General features: G+C 47.4%; 1 protein-coding gene across 1 annotated transcript in view; it reads left to right on the top strand.

Moving 5' to 3' along the window:
* Positions 1–16,979, top strand: part of grin3bb (glutamate receptor, ionotropic, N-methyl-D-aspartate 3Bb) — a 130,413-nt gene that overhangs the window by 78,576 nt on the left and 34,858 nt on the right. The window contains exons 2-3 of the mRNA XM_049587861.1: positions 4,844–5,493; positions 12,067–13,159. Of these exons, the coding sequence (XP_049443818.1) occupies positions 4,844–5,493; positions 12,067–13,159 (1,743 nt within the window). The remainder of the gene's footprint in view (positions 1–4,843; positions 5,494–12,066; positions 13,160–16,979) is intronic.

Below are 16,979 nucleotides of genomic sequence, written 5' to 3'. Positions count from 1 at the left end.
ACTGATCGGCTCCTGTGTCACGCAGGATTGTGACCGGCACCTGAACTCTTTCATCTCCCGCGAGAGAGACTGTGCCTTTAGTGATGATCAGGAGCAGCGACAGACTGGACAAAACCAATGCTTCTTGGCTTCTTGGGGCTTTGGTTATGCTCTTTTCGCTGGAGAACAGGGCAAGTAGCAATCAAATGTCCCGCCTCATGACAATAGAAACACTCATGAGTGCCGGGAGAAATGGTGTTAGGACGTGGTGTGCTTTTGAGCTGAGCTTTTGGAGTTTTAACAGCACCGGCACTGGGAACATGTTCGCGGCGGCCAGAGGGAAAGACAGCACGGTGAGTCAGGACAAATTCATCAGCTAATACAGCAGCCTTTGACAGGGACTCCACCTTCTGTTCGTTCAGGTACACAACAATTTTTTCTGGGAGACATGATTTAAATTCCTCCAGCAGAAACAACTCACAGAGCTGAGTCAAAGTTTCCACCTTGCTCGCCGCACACCACTTATCCATCAGAGCAGTCTTTTCATGGGCAAAATCAATATAAGTTTGGTTGGCGGCTTTTTCACATGCTCTAAATTTTTGGCGATACACCTCAGGAACTAATTCATAAGCCCTCAAAACTGTGGCCTTCACAGTCTCATATTCCAGACTCTCTTCAAAGGACAGGCTTGCGCACACCTCTTGCGCTTACCAATTTACACTGCAGCAGCAGACTCCACACAGTTTTTGAGCCACATCAAAGTGGAAGCGATGCGCTCAAAGGCGTTAAAGTAGGAATCGACTTCACTTTCCCTAAAGGGTGGTACCAGGGCAATATGTCTGCTCACGTCAAACTGATCAGAGGGCATGATGACATAGGATAGGGGCACTGGCAGACTCCTCTCCCACTACCACACCTAAACCCTCAGGAGCAACATCAACCTCTTCTGGCTTCAGCTTGGGAACACCACCCCTCTCCACCAACCGCTCTGACAAGCAAGACTTTATTTCAGTTTTGCGTGCATGCAAAGGGACAGAAACATTAAATACATTTGCTACCAACAACAAATCCACCTTTGTGCACTGATCCAGTTTTTCAGGGGATGGAACCTGTGTAATCGCATCCATATCAAAAACCTGGGTCATCCTACACCTCCACACATAAAGAAAAAAACGCCAACCAAGGTCTTACTCACACAAAAAAACCCACAAAAAAACACAAAACCACCAACCTGCCTGGCACACGCCAGCAACCTGGAGAGACGAGCCCGACGAGCCCCCAGTTTTTCGTTAAAAGAAGAGGTCTTACTCTGACATAAAAATACAATATACATACAACAAATGTTACAGAAATATAAATGTTACACTCTGTCTGTCTCTGTCCGTCTGTCTGTCGGAAGACGTCAAAGACACAAAGTTTCGATGGTTCTCTGATGGCTCCCTGTTGGTTCTCTGATAGTTCTCTGATGGTTCCCTGTTGGTTCTCTGATAGTTCTCTGATGGTTCCCTGTTGGTTCCCTGTTGGTTCTCTGATAGTTCTCTGATGGTTCCCTGTTGGTTCCCCGTTGGTTCTCTGATAGTTCTCTGATGGCTCCCTGTTGGTTCTCTGATAGTTCTCTGATGGTTCCCTGTTGGTTCCCTGTTGGTTCTCTGATAGTTCTCTGATGGTTCCCTGTTGGTTCCCCGTTGGTTCTCTGATGTTTACTGATGGTTCTTTTATGGTTCTCTTCTGTTTCTCTGATGGTTCCATGTTGGTTCTCTGATGGTTGCCTGTTGGTTCTCTAATGGTTTTCTGACCATTTTCTGCTGGTTCTCTGATGGTTTTCCTATGGTTTTGTGATGGTTCTCTGATGGTGTTCTGCTGGTCCTCTGATGGTTCCCTGTTGGTTCTCTGATGATTCTTTGATGGTTACTTGTTGCTTCCCTGTTTGTTCTCTGATGGCTCCCTGTTGGTTTTCTGATGGCTCCCTGTTGGTTCTCTGATGGTGTTCTGCTGTTTCGTTGATGGTTCCCTGTTGGTTCTCTGATGATTCTTTGATGGCTACTTGTTGCTTCCCTATTTGTTCTCTGATGGCTCCCTGTTGGTTCTCTGATCGTTCCCTGTTGGTTCCATGTTGGTTCTCTGATGGTTCCCTGTTGGTTCTCTGATGGTTTTCTGATCATTTTCTGATGGTTCCCTCTTGGTTCTCTGATGATTCTTTGATGGTTACCTGTTGCTTCCCTGTTGGTTCTCTGATGGTTTTCTGATTGTTCTCTGATGGTGTTCTGCTGGCTCTCTGATGATTTTCCTGTGGTTCTCTAATGGTTTTATGATGGTTCTCTGATGGCTCCCTGTTGGTTCTTAAATGGTAATCTGATGGTTCCCTGTTGGTTTTCTGATGGTTCCCTGTTGGTTCTCTGATGTTTACTGATGGTTCCCTGTTGATTCTCTGATGGTTTTTCTGATGGTTCTCTGATGGTTCCCTGCTGGTTCTCTGATGGTTTTCCTATTGTTCTCTGATAGTTCCCTGTTGGTTCTCTGATGGCTCTTTGATTGTTCCCTGATAGTTCTCTGATGGTTCTGTGATGGTTCTCTAATGGTTCCCCATTGGTTCTCTGATGGTTTTCTAATGGTTCTCTGATGGTTTTGTGATGGTTCTCTGATGGTTCCCCATTGGTTCTCTGATGGTTCACTGTTTGTTCCCTGATGGTTCTCTGATGGTGTTCTGCTGGTTCTCTGATGGGTCACTGTTGGTTCTCTGATGATTCTTTGATGGTTACCTGTTGCTTCCCTGTTTGTTCTCTGATGGCTCCCTGTTCGTTCGCTGATGGTTTTCCTATGGTTCTCTGATGGTTCGCTGATGGTGTTCTGGTGGTTCTCTGATGGTTTTATGATGGTTCTCTGATGGTTCTCTGATGGTTCTCTGATGGTTCCCTGACGGTTATTTAATGGTTCTTTGATGGTTCTCTGATGGTTTTCTGATGGTTCCCTGTTGGTTCACTGATGGTTCTTTGATGGTTCCCTGTTGGTTCTTATATGGTTCTCTGATGGTTCCCTGTTGGTTTTCTGATGGTTCTTATATGGTTCTCTGATGGTTCCCTGTTGGTTTTCTCGTGGTTCCCTGTTGGTTCTCTGATGGTTTTTCTGATGGTTCTCCTGTTTTAGCTTCTCTGCACTGGCTCCCTGTAAAATCCAGAATTGAATTTAAAATCCTACTGTTAACTTATAAAGCTCTAAATGGTCAAGCTCCGTCATATCTTAGAGAGCTCATAGTGCCATATTATCCCACCAGAACACTGCGCTCTGAGAACGCAGGGTTACTCATGGTCCCTAAAGTCTCCAAAAGTAGATCAGGAGCCAGAGCCTTCAGCTATCAGGCTCCTCTCCTGTGGAATCATCTTCCTGTTACGGTCCGGGAGGCAGACACCGTCTCCACATTTAAGACTAGACTTAAGACTTTCCTCTTTGATAAAGCTTATAGTTAGGGCTGGCTCAGGCTTGCCCTGTACCAGCCCCTAGTTAGGCTGACTTAGGCCTAGTCTGCCGGAGGACCCCCCTATAATACACCGGGCACCTTCTCTTCTTCTCTCTCTCTCTCTCTCTCTCTCTCTCTCTCGTATTCTATTACTGCATCTTGCTAACTCGGCCATTCTGGATGTCACTAACTCGGCTTCTTCTCCGGAGCCTTTGTGCTCCACTGTCTCTCAGATTAACTCATATCACAGCGGTGCCTGGACAGCGTGACGTGTGTGGTTGTGCTGCTGCCGTGGTCCTGCCAGATGCCTCCTGCTGCTGCTGCCATCATTAGTCATTAGTCATACTTCTACTGTTATTATACACATATGATTATTGTCACACATGTATACTGCCAGATATTAATACATACTTTCAACATATTGTACCGCAGTAGCCAGAACTATAACTATAATATTATTACTTTCATTAATGTTGTTGTAAGCTACTGTCATTACCTGCATCTCTCTCTCTCTCTCTCTCTCTCTCTCCCTGTGTCATACAGATTACTGTTAATTTATCATGCTGATCTGTTCTGTACGACATCTATTGCACGTCTGTCCGTCCTGGAAGAGGGATCCCTCCTCAGTTGCTCTTCCTGAGCTTTCTACCGTTTTTTCCCCGTTAAAGGGTTTTTTGGGGAGTTTTTCCTGATCAGCTGTGAGGGTCATAAGGACAGAGGGATGTCGTATGCTGTAAAGCCCTGTGAGGCAAATTGTGATTTGTGATATTGGGCTTTATAAATAAAATTGATTGATTGATTGATTGATGGTTCCCTGCTGGTTCTCTGATGGTTTTCCTATTGTTCTCTGATGATTCCCAGTTGGTTCTCTGATGGTTCTTTGATTGTTCCCTGTTGGTTCTCTGATGGTTTGGTGATGGTTCTCTGATGGTGTTCTGCTGGTTCTCTGATGGCTCCCTGTTGGTTCGCTGATGGTTTTCTGATGGTTCTCTCATGGTTCCTTGATGGTTCCCTGTTAGTTCTCTAATGGTGTTCTGATAGGTCTCTGAAGGTTCCTTGTTGGTTCTCTGATGATTCTCCAATGGTGTGTGGTTGCTCTCCAGAGACAGACTCGTCCTCCAGACAGGAGCAGATGATCTGATGTTTCATGTGTTCTGTTTTATCTCTGATCCACTCTGACTCTGTGCTCTCTGTTCTCCTCCTCCTGGTCCTCCTCCTGATTCTCCTCCTGGTTTTCCTCCTGGTGTTCCTCCTGGTCCTGGTCCTCCTCCTGGTCCTCCTCCTGATTCTCCTCCTGGTTTTCCTCCTGGTTCTCCTCCTGGTTTTCCTCCTGGTCTTCCTCCTGGTCCTGCTCCTCCTGGTCCTCCTCCTGGTCCTCCTCCTCCTGGTTCTGCTCCTGGTTCTGTGTAGAACCGGTTCCACCTGCAGATGGCGATGGGGGTTCCTGAGTCCGGTCTGTCGGACCTTCTGCTGACAGTTCTGCAGCAGTCAGGTTGGAGGGAGGGGACTGTGGTTCTGTGTCGGGGCTGGGAGGAGGCTCGGGGTCTCCTGCTGCGGCTCCTGGGCGGGGAGAGTGAGAGCAGTGCATTGTGGGATGGCGGGGGCGGAGTCACCTGGCACATGCGCGCCCTCCTGAACCTGACGCAGTCAGCACACGACGACACTCAGATCCACGACTTCCTGTCCCGACACTTCAGACAGAACCAGCCATCGCCGGCGTCCGTGCTGCTATTTGGAGCTGACCCGCAGTGTGCAGCAGCAGTGCTGCGAAGCGCTCAGGACCTGGGCCTCACGTTACCCATGGTGCACTGGGTGCTGGGACAGCCTCTGAGCCCCGACGCGCTGCACGCCATTGGGCTGCCACTTGGCCTGCTGGCCTATGGAGAGGTTGAGAGGAAGCCGCTGGACTTCTATGTCAGAGATGCCCTGCAGCTCGTCACCAGGGCCGTTGCCGCAGCAACACTGGTGAGACCAGACCTGGCTCTGATCCAGAACATGGTGAACTGCTACGACAAGCCCAACAAACACGAGCTGCCGTCATCAGGACAGTACCTGTCCAGGTAAGGACCACAACCAGGGTCTTTATCACCATCACCATCATCATCATCATTATAATGGGTCTCTATGGGCGGAACACATTTCAGTCAGCATTGCAGTGTAGCATCAGCCTTTCAAACAGCCTTCAAATATTCCTCATCATTCATAAATGCATGATATTATTCAACTCTTCATGGAGCATTGCAGTAAGTTGTTCAGCTTGAGCATTCACACCCGCAATTTCTCCAGAAATTTCATTCTCTAGTTATTATTAATATTTAATGCTTTGAATTGTGACAGATGATCAGCGGTGATACTGATTGGAGCTGTGTGTGTGTGTGTGTGTGTGTGTGTGTGTGTGTCAGAGGATCAGGTGACTCATTAAATGATAACATCACTCACATTAATAACCTGAAACATATCTATTAACAAGCATTATTGCTCCAGGTAATACAACATGTCTTGGTAGCTATCGGTTGAATGCCCTCATCAAGGTTTGATCATTAAGTGGGTTTCCATCAAAAACTGGGATTTCGCGTGCAGGCAGTGATACTTGTGCTGCAAAGCCAATAAATCAGCAATGTCATTTTGTCTCTGCATTACAGTCAGGGAATTGTCACCATTGTTTGTCATGTTAATCCCACCACCTGTTGCTGTTGTTTTCTTATTTTGTTGTGGAGAGCTTGCTAGTGGTTTTGGTTGTTGGTTCAGATATCTTTGGAGGGGGGTTTTGGGAATCGCTCCAAGCTCAGTAAATTCAACAGCAGATGCTTCTGGAATCACTGTCACATCTGCTTTTTCCTGGTAAGTTTCAAAATATTCATTCATGCCATCCTCATGCTGCTCTTGTGCTTCAGATGTTGGTAAGTGTTGTTCATTTTGAGATTCAAAGTTCTCCAGCACCTTTAATTTTGCATCTGATTCAGCCAGACTTATTTCCAACTCCATTTGTTCCAGTCTGGTGTTTAGTTGAGCCTTCTCCATTTCCAGTGCATGTTTCCTTTTTAAAGCTGCTGCCCGGGCTAGCAGTGCAGCCTTTACTGTGGCAATTTTAAGACGGGCTGAGGCAGCAGAAGTGGTTGATCCTGATTTTGAACCCTTGAGACTCGTGAATTCTTAGAAACATTGGAGACACTAGCTGGGTTTCCATCCAAATGTATTGCAAATTTTAAGCGAATTTTGTGAAAATGTGCAAAAGAAAATGCGAATTTATGCACGTTTCCATTCATTATTGTTTTGCGAGTATTGGGAGTCACCAGGTCGAGCAGAATGTGGCGCTTCTCATGAAAAATAAAAATGCAAATGAACACCCGTAGAAGAAGAGGGCGCCGTGAGATGACATCATTGAGAGCGTCTCATGTCCACAACTTATGTAAACAATTACCGGCACATCCATGACTACGACGAGATGGAGAGATTCCTTGGGAACCTCTTGGCTACTGCGAGAGCTCTCATCACACTCATATCAGCGTTGTCAGCGTAGCCTACATAATGCCGTGATGTCTGTGTTGGTACACCAGGCAGTGCACATGATGCAGCGGTATTCAACACCTCCAGTTTATTCAGATAAGTTGTGAAATACACTCACCTGACACTGGAGTGATTACCTCTCTCTAAGTTCACACAGGTGTGTGTGTGAAGTAGAAGTAGGATTCAGGAGCCTACGTCATTGTTTATTTGCTAAATCTGTTTCCATTGCCAAAAGTCGCATTTTCCTAATATTGATACACTGACTTTTCCACCTCCTCCAAGCGTAAAAAATTATTTGCGATATTTCGGCCCTTTTTTTGAATTTCTGGCGTTTCCGTTCAAGTTTTTTTTTTGCAATTGTTGAAAATGTGAATAAAAATAGGTGGATGGAAACCCGACTACTGTCCGTGGGTTCAATGAGTGACTGAGTATCTGTTTGAGAAGTTTTCCATTTTCCAACATCCTTCAGGAAATTCTCAAATGTGGACATTTTGGTTCATTCCAATCAATTCTCTCTTTTTCCTTTATTTCCTCAGACAAAAACTAATTCATGAACCTGCTTAAATTCATTCAGTGATCTTCAATAAAGGGCCACAGATTCATCCACTTTCTCAACATTCCCTCCAGTTTCCGCCCATCTGACAGAGAACAGGAGAACTCATCTGACACAGAGAACAGGAGAACTCATCTGTCACCGAGAACAGGAGAACTCATCTGAAACAGAGAACAGGAGAACTCATGTGACAGACAGAACAGGAGAACTCATCTGACAGACAGAACAGGAGAATTCATCTGACACAGAGAACAGGAGAACTCATCTGACAGACAGAACAGGAGAAGTCATCCGACACAGAGAACAGGAGAACTCATCCGACACAGAGAACAGGAGAACTCATCTGACAGAGAACAGGAGAACCCATCTGACAGACAGAACAGGAGAACTCATCTGACAGAGAGAACAGGAGACCCCATCTGACAGAGAGAACAGGAGACCCCATCTGACAGAGAGAACAGGAGAACCCATCTGACAGAGAGAACAGGAGACCCCATCTGACAGAGAGAACAGGAGAACCCATCTGACACAGAGAACAGGAGAACTCATCTGACACAGAGAACAGGAGAACTCATCTAACAGAGAACAGGAGAACTCATCTGACAGAGAGAACAGGAGAACTCATCTGACACAGAGAACAGGAGAACTCATCTGACAGAGAACAGGAGAAATCATCTGACACAGAGAACAGGAGAACTCATCTGACACAGAGAACAGGAGAACCCATCTGACAGAGACCAGGAGACCCCATCTGACACAGAGAACAGGAGACCCCATCTGACACAGAGAACAGGAGAACCCATCTCACAGAGAGAACAGGAAAACTCATCTGACAGAGACCAGGAGAACTCATCTGACAGAGAACAGGAGAACCCATCTGACAGACAGAACAGGAGAACTCATCTGACAGAGAGAACAGGAGACCCCATCTGACAGAGAGAACAGGAGAACCCATCTGACACAGAGAACAGGAGAACTCATCTGACACAGAGAACAGGAGAATTCATCTAACAGAGAACAGGAGAACTCATCTGACAGACAGAACAGGAGAACTCATCTGACACAGAGAACAGGAGAACCTATCTGACACAGAGAACAGGAGAACCCATCTGACACAGAGAACAGGAGAACTCATCTGACAGAGAACAGGAGAACTCATCTGACATAGAGAACAGGAGAACTCATCTGACACAGAGAACAGGAGAACTCATCTGACAGAGAACAGGAGAAATCATCTGACACAGAGAACAGGAGAACTCATCTGACACAGAGAACAGGAGAACCCATCTGACAGAGACCAGGAGACCCCATCTGACACAGAGAACAGGAGAACCCATCTGACAGAGAAAAGGAGAACTCATCTGACAGAGAGAACAGGAGACCCCATCTGACACAGAGAACAGGAGAACCCATCTCACAGAGAGAACAGGAAAACTCATCTGACAGAGACCAGGAGAACTCATCTGACAGAGAGAACAGGAGAACTCATCTGACAGAGAAGAGGAGAACCCATCTGACAGAGAGAACAGGAGAACTCATCTGACACAGAGAACAGGAGACTCAATCTGACACAGAGAACAGGAGAACTCATCCGACACAGAGAACAGGAGAACTCATCTGACAGAGAGAACAGGAGAACTCATCTGACACAGAGAACAGGAGAACTCATCTGACACAGAGAACAGGAGAACTCATCTGACACAGAGAACAGGAGAACCTATCTGACACAGAGAACAGGAGAACTCATCTGACACAGAGAACAGGAGAACTCATCTGACAGAGAGAACAGGAGAACTCATCGACACAGAGAACAGGAGAACTCATCTGACAGAGAGAACAGGAGAACCTATCTGACACAGAGAACAGGAGAACTCATCTGGCAGAGAACAGGAGAACCCATCTGACACAGAGAATAGGAGAACTCATCTGACCGAGAACAGGAGAACTCATCTGACAGAGAGAACAGGAGACCCCATCTGACACAGAGAACAGGAGAACCCATCTGACACAGAGATCAGGAGAACCCATCTGACAGAGACCAGGAGACCCCATCTGACACAGAGAAGAGGAGAACCCATCTGACAGAGAACAAAAGAACTCATCTGACACAGAGAACAGGAGAACTCATCTAACAGAGAACAGGAGAACTCATCTGACAGAGAGAACAGGAGAACTCATCTGACACAGAGAACAGGAGAACCTATCTGACACAGAGAACAGGAGAACTCATCTGACAGAGAACAGGAGAACTCATCTGACACAGAGAACAGGAGAACTCATCTGACACAGAGAACAGGAGAACCCATCTGACAGAGAACAGGAGAACTCATCTGACACAGAGAACAGGAGAACCCATCTGACAGAGAACAGGAGAACTCATCTGACACAGAGAACAGGAGAACCCATCTGACAGAGACCAGGAGACCCCATCTGACACAGAGAACAGGAGAACCCATCTGACAGAGAAAAGGAGAACTCATCTGACAGAGAGAACAGGAGACCCCATCTGACACAGAGAACAGGAGAACCCATCTGACAGAGAGAACAGGAAAACTCATCTGACAGAGACCAGGAGAACTCATCTGACAGAGAGAACAGGAGAACTCATCTGACAGAGAACAGGAGAACTCATCTGACACAGAAAACAGGAGAACTCATCTGACACAGAGAAGAGGAGAACCCATCTGACAGAGAGAACAGGAGAACTCATCTGACACAGAGAACAGGAGACTCAATCTGACACAGAGAACAGGAGAACTCATCCGACACAGAGAACAGGAGAACTCATCTGACAGAGAGAACAGGAGAACTCATCTGACACAGAGAACAGGAGAACCTATCTGACACAGAGAACAGGAGAACTCATCTGACACAGAGAACAGGAGAACCTATCTGACACAGAGAACAGGAGAACTCATCTGACACAGAGAACAGGAGAACTCATCTGACAGAGAGAACAGGAGAACTCATCGACACAGAGAACAGGAGAACTCATCTGACAGAGAGAACAGGAGAACCTATCTGACACAGAGAACAGGAGAACTCATCTGGCAGAGAACAGGAGAACCCATCTGACACAGAGAATAGGAGAACTCATCTGACCGAGAACAGGAGAACTCATCTGACAGAGAGAACAGGAGACCCCATCTGACACAGAGAACAGGAGAACCCATCTGACACAGAGATCAGGAGAACCCATCTGACAGAGAACAGGAGACCCCATCTGACACAGAGAAGAGGAGAACCCATCTGACAGAGAACAGGAGAACTCATCTGACACAGAGAACAGGAGAACTCATCTGACAGAGAGAACAGGAGAACTCATCTGACAGAGAGAACAGGAGAACTCATCTGACACAGAGAACAGGAGAACTCATCTGACACAGAGAACAGGAGAACTCATCTGACAGAGAACAGGAGAACTCATCTGACACAGAGAACAGGAGAACTCATCTGACACAGAGAACAGGAGAACCCATCTGACACAGAGAACAGGAGAACTCATCTGACACAGAGAACAGGAGAACCCATCTGACAGAGAACAGGAGAACTCATCTGACACAGAGAACAGGAGAACTCATCTGACACAGAGAACAGGAGAACCCATCTGACAGAGAACAGGAGAACTCATCTGACACAGAGAACAGGAGAACTCATCTGACACAGAGAACAGGAGAACCCATCTGACAGAGAACAGGAGAACTCATCTGACACAGAGAACAGGAGAACCCATCTGACAGAGAACAGGAGACCTCATCTGACACAGAGAACAGGAGAACCCATCTGACACAGAGATCCTTGAAACTGTTTTAAACCAAAATCACCCTTATTTTTCAAAATAAATCCAAACCTATATGACTGGAGCATGTGTGACTTTACTTTGAAAGGACAGACACAGGAAGTGTCCACGCTCAGCAGTCAGACAGAAGTCAGGTTAATTTCCAGGGCTGGTACCTGCGGTTATTCCACAGGCTAGTTAATAACATGTCGGGCAGGAAATCCAAAGTGTGGGATCATTTTGAGAAGGTGAAGGACGAACCCAAGGTGATATGTAAACTCATCTTCATTGGACTACACTAGCACTAGTTTAAACTGACATACGTGGTCAGGTTGGATGAACTCAAATGGACGAAAAAGGACAAATATCTGGTTGTGGATTTTGTTTGTTTATATAGTTTTATAAGTCAATATAAAGAGGATTACAAAAAGAGTTTTTCCTGATCAGCTGTGAGGGTCATAAGGACAGAGGGATGTCGTATGCTGTAAAGCCCTGTGAGGCAAATTGTGATTTGTGATATTGGGCTTTATAAATAAAATTGATTGATTGATTGATTGATTGGTTGAAAAAAAGAAACTTCCTAAAACCCGAGGACATTACAGTGTTCTCACAAGAACAAAGTTGCATCAGAAATTCACCTGACCCTGGTTCAGAGGATGGCTCTGATACCTGGTTCTGTCCGCTGTCACATGACTGAGTTGTCGCCATGATCGACCAATGAACTGACACAATGTTTAAGAGGCCCCACCCCCATCTGGTCTGTGTTTTACCTACTGTTTTTTTTCTGTCCTGCAGGTTCCTGTCCAACACATCTTTCTCTGGTCTGACGGGTCCGGTCCGAGTCCAGCAGAACCGTTCTCACGTCCTCACCTCGCAGCGTTTCCATGTCTGGAGCCTTAGACGCGACGCGCTGGGTCAGCCCACCTGGGTGACAGTGGGCAGCTGGGAGGGAGGCCAGCTGCAAGTGGAGGATCAGGGAGTCTGGCAGGGACCCAAACCTCGTCACAGGACAGAAGGGGCGGGCGGGAGAACTAGGGGCCGCTGGAGACCGGGGATGCCGGTGGTCGGGAGTCGGGTCCGGGTGGTGACTCTGGTGGAACATCCCTTTGTGTTCACGCGGGACGTGGACGATGAGGGCAGCTGCCCAGCAGGCCAGTACTGCCTGGACGCTGGCACCAACAGCTCGGACACTCTGGAGAGGGTCTTCAGGGAGGTGGCAGGGGGAAACAGCAGCTTCCTGCCTGCAGAGTACAGCAAGTGTTGCTATGGATACTGCATTGACCTACTGGAGAAGCTGGCGGAGGACCTGGGCTTTGAGTTCGACCTTTACATTGTTGGGGATGGAAAGTACGGAGCATGGAAGGGGGAGCGCTGGACCGGTCTGGTGGGGGATCTTCTTAATGGACTAGCAGACATGGCCGTCACCTCCTTCAGCATTAACTCGGCCCGGAGCCGTGTGATCGACTTCACCTCACCCTTCTTCTCCACCAGCCTGGGCATCCTGGTGCGCAGCAAAGATACTGCAGCCCCCATCGGAGCCTTCATGTGGCCCCTGCACTGGTCCATGTGGGTGGGCATCTTCCTGGCACTGCACATCACGGCGCTCTTCCTCACCCTGTACGAGTGGAAGAGTCCATATGGTATGACACCTCATGGACGCAACAGGATGAGGGTGTTCTCTTACTCATCGGCTCTCAACCTGTGCTATGCCATCCTGTTTGGACGCACTGTGTCCTCCAAGACTCCGAAGTGTTGGACGGGTCGGTTCCTGATGAACCTGTGGGCCATCTTCTGCCTGCTGGTGCTGTCCAGCTACACCGCCAACCTGGCTGCCGTCATGGTGGGAGAAAAGACCTTCGAGGAGGTGTCAGGGATCCACGACGCCAAGGTGAGATGACAAAGACCTTCAGAGTACCAAAACTGTGTTCTGTTGGTTCCAAGCTTGACATCCTCAGGTCAGTCCAGGTACTGAACCATCCTGCTGCTATTGGCTGATCTTTGGAACCTGCTGATGTTACACCTGTGAGTGTGACGTCAAACAGCAGCCAATAGCTTCTCTGCAGGGTTTCCTGTAGCAGTCAGAGTTTCTTGGCCTTTGGGTCCTGGAAGGTTACTTATATTTTTTTTTATTGATCTTTGATCAGAAAACTTTGATCGGTCAATTGATCAGGTCTCTGCTGGTGTTTCTGTCTCTGACCTGATAAAAACAGGGCAGAAGTTTGAGACCTGAAATGTAAAATATTATGGAATGATATTTTAGAGGACAAGTGGTGTGGCCGTGTACCTGCAGCTCTTATAATGAGTCGTGGTCAGGTGCATTGTCGCCGTGTTGATGTTTTGAGGCAGCAGAAAGCCATTAATCAGCCAGTGTTATTTTGCTGATGAACATGACCTTTTTTCTGCGACGAAAACGACATGATGACGAGCTAAAAATAGCTCTTGATAGTAAAAACTAACGTGAAATCTGTGTTTGATTTCTGTTGACGAGACGTGATGTAAATGTTGGTGGTGGACTGTCGGACACTGACGGCTTGTAATGATCTTCAGATGCCTGATGAGCGACAGGCTGGTAAACTCCAGTAAATAGTCTGCACCAGGATGTTTGGGTTGGTGCGAGCTGTGGGCTGTAACTCAGCAGTAAATAATCAGCCGTGTGTGTCTGACTGTGGATGGTGGAGCTGCTGAATGGATTTGTGGAGTTTGTTAGTTGCAGCGGTGGCTGTTAGCAGCTAGCTCCGCTCGCAGCCTTCATAGCTTCACCCCGCAGGACTCCACTCAGTCCGGACTGGAGAAGGTTTGTGGGTTGATGGTGTTTGACAGGCAGGTAGGAGGCTCAGTTATCTGTGAGTGTAGCTGTGCTGTAAGTAAACAGTCTGAACTCAGATCAGTTTTCTCTGACAGAGATGAAAGTTTAGTTTGAATCACCAACTCTGTGAGAGGACACCAGTTTAAACCTCCAGACTAACATGTTGCACATGAAGAATCAAGTTATGTTTCTGCTTCTTAACAGTCACATAGATAAGTCAGAGTTTACAATGAACCTGGGGACAAATCCTAGTTGGCTCACATTAGTTATTTGTTGAGAGCATAAATAGAGAGATGTTGAGCTTTTCAGATGATGATCAGTAAGTGTGTGCTCGTAAATCAGCCCTTAAACCTGTCACACACTGCTGGAGACATGACACACACATTATCTTATACAACCTGTCGCCTTGATTCTGATTCATGATCCATGAGTTAGTTTAAAGAAAAAAAACGTAGAGAAAACTTCAGGACTAAAAGTCAACTAAAACGAATAAACTTTTTAGTATGAAGACTCAGATCAGACTGAATCTAATATATCAGTCAGAATTAACACTGTCACCATCTAAATCCTGGTCCACAGTCAGAACGCTGCAGTGTTTTCCTCACAGTTAAAGGACTCATTATTCAGACAGTAAGATGCTCCTGTGTAGGCAGGTTCACAGTGTCCAGTGTTCCACTGGGTGAGTTATGGCACTGTAAAATGTGAACATAGCAGAGATCAGAGCAGAGCTGCGGAGACTCTGGGAACATTTACAGTAACATCACCTCACTGATTATTTCAGAAGCTAAAAGTTGAGTTTTGGGCCGAAACGATTCCTCAAGTAACTCCAATAATTTGATCCCTAAAAAGCCTCAAGGCTTCGTTAACTCCAACTATACAGCGCGCTGTGTTTCACAGGGATGGTTCTTTCTGTTGCACAATGCCCTGATGTTACTTTGGCTGTTGATAGCCTGTGCAGCCAAAACGTGGATGTGAAGTGTGGAATTGAAGGAGGAAGACGGACGAGAAATCAGCAAAAGACAAAAAGAGGAGACACATCAAAGAAAAGTGCAGACAGTGTGGAGTGTGGGATCATTACAAGTTGAAATGAAACAGTTCAGTGTTTAATGCTGTTAGCATGTCACAACAGCACTTCCTCAATGCTCCAGCATCTCAGCAGAAAACATCCAGTGTCTGCATTGAGTTCACTGAGAGGACCCGACACAACGAGCTTAGGCTTACGACACATCTAATGCATTTAACCATTATTAGTGATTGTTAGCTGAGATTCATAACGCCTCAGGATACTTTGCAGCCACCAGAATTTGCCAAACATATTACAAAGCTTTCTCCGAGAAATAAAAAGAACCTTTCTAAGACTTATAAATTACAGTCAGAGACCAGTTCTATACATTTACCAATTTCAAAATGGGAAAAGGAGCTGGGACCCTGACTTCTGGCCTCAGATATGCAAAAATACACTTAAGATGACAAGAAACACTAATATACAACTTATCCAATTTAAAGTACTCCACAGAACACACATCACCCAACAAAAGATGAATAGAATGGGCTTCAGTCAATCTGACACATGCACTCAGTGTACTCAGTGTACTCAGAACACTGCAGACACCTACTTTCATGCACTCTGGTTATGTTCACCCGTCCAGCACTTCTGGTCAACAGTCACTCAAAAACTCTCCTCCATTTTGTACTGCAGGATCCCATTATCTCCCAACCTGTGCTTAATTGGTGACCTGATGACAATTGACCTCCCAAACAGCCACTGCAATTCTCTTCTTGTAGCTCTCGCTATCGCCAAGAAAACAATCCTCGTCAACTGGAAAAATAAACAGACCCTCAACATCAACCATTGGCTGAATCTACATGCAGAACATGTTTCACTGGAGAAAATATCTGCTGGCCACAGAAACCAATTAACATACTTTACAGAAAAATGGTCACCATTTATTCACTCACTAAATGTGTCTGTATACTGCCACTCAGCCTGTGAGCATATGCCAAATGTACATACATGTATAAATATTACAACTCAAGAAAGACTGTTGTGTAATATGTAATGTGTTTCTGTTAATGATGTAACCCCTAATCCCTCTATCTCTCTCACCACAATATACCACAGCGGTTCATCAGAACTCAAGGCCTTAAGCATGTGTTAGGTGCACCCTCTCTCCCTTGAATCCATGCCTGCTCCCTGGATCTGTGGGGGATCGTGGGGCCGGGCGGTTTCCCCTGAGGGCGGGTGCGTCCGGACTGCTCGCCCTGTGTGCCTGGGGGGGGGGCGGGGTCTCATCGTGCTCCCTGGGCCTGGGGCGGCATGGCCGGTCCCCCCGGGGGGCTGTTTCCGCCCCTGGTGGTGCGGGGTGGGTGGGCTCCTCCCTCCCTCCCTCCCTCCCCCCCTCGCTCCTCTCCTGCCCTTCCCCCTCCCTCCCCCCTCTCCCCGTCCCTCCCTGCTCCTCTCTCCGCGCCTCGGGCTGGGAGCCTGGTGTGGGGACTGGGTGCTGCCCGCAGGGGGGTGTTCTGCTGCCGCACAGGGTGGGCCTGCCCATTGGTGTGCGGCCGGCGGTGGGGGGCGGGTCGGACGGGCTGGGAGTCCAGCTTTGGGTCTGGGACGGTCTGGAGGGAGACTTGCGGGGTTGCGGGTTGGCCTGTGCTCCTGCGCGCCGGGGGGCTGGGTGGGGCTCGTCGTCCATGCATCCTGGTGGCATGCCTCGTCCTTCTGCTGGGGGTCGGTCTGCTGCGGGCGGTGTGACCCAGGTCAGGACCGTTGCGGGGGCCGGATGCTGCAGTTGCTTGGGGGGGCGGGGTTCGTGGGGGGCCCGTTGGCCCAGTGACAGAGTGATGGATCTTGTGTGTAAGAAAACAGCAACACATGGAAAATACAATGCTATTGTCACTTTGT

Source organism: Epinephelus fuscoguttatus, linkage group LG10 (genome assembly GCF_011397635.1).
Source record: "Epinephelus fuscoguttatus linkage group LG10, E.fuscoguttatus.final_Chr_v1".
Lineage (NCBI taxonomy): Eukaryota > Metazoa > Chordata > Actinopteri > Perciformes > Serranidae > Epinephelus > Epinephelus fuscoguttatus.
Note: the sequence above shows the minus strand (reverse complement) of the source record. Positions and strands in the feature narration are given on the sequence as shown.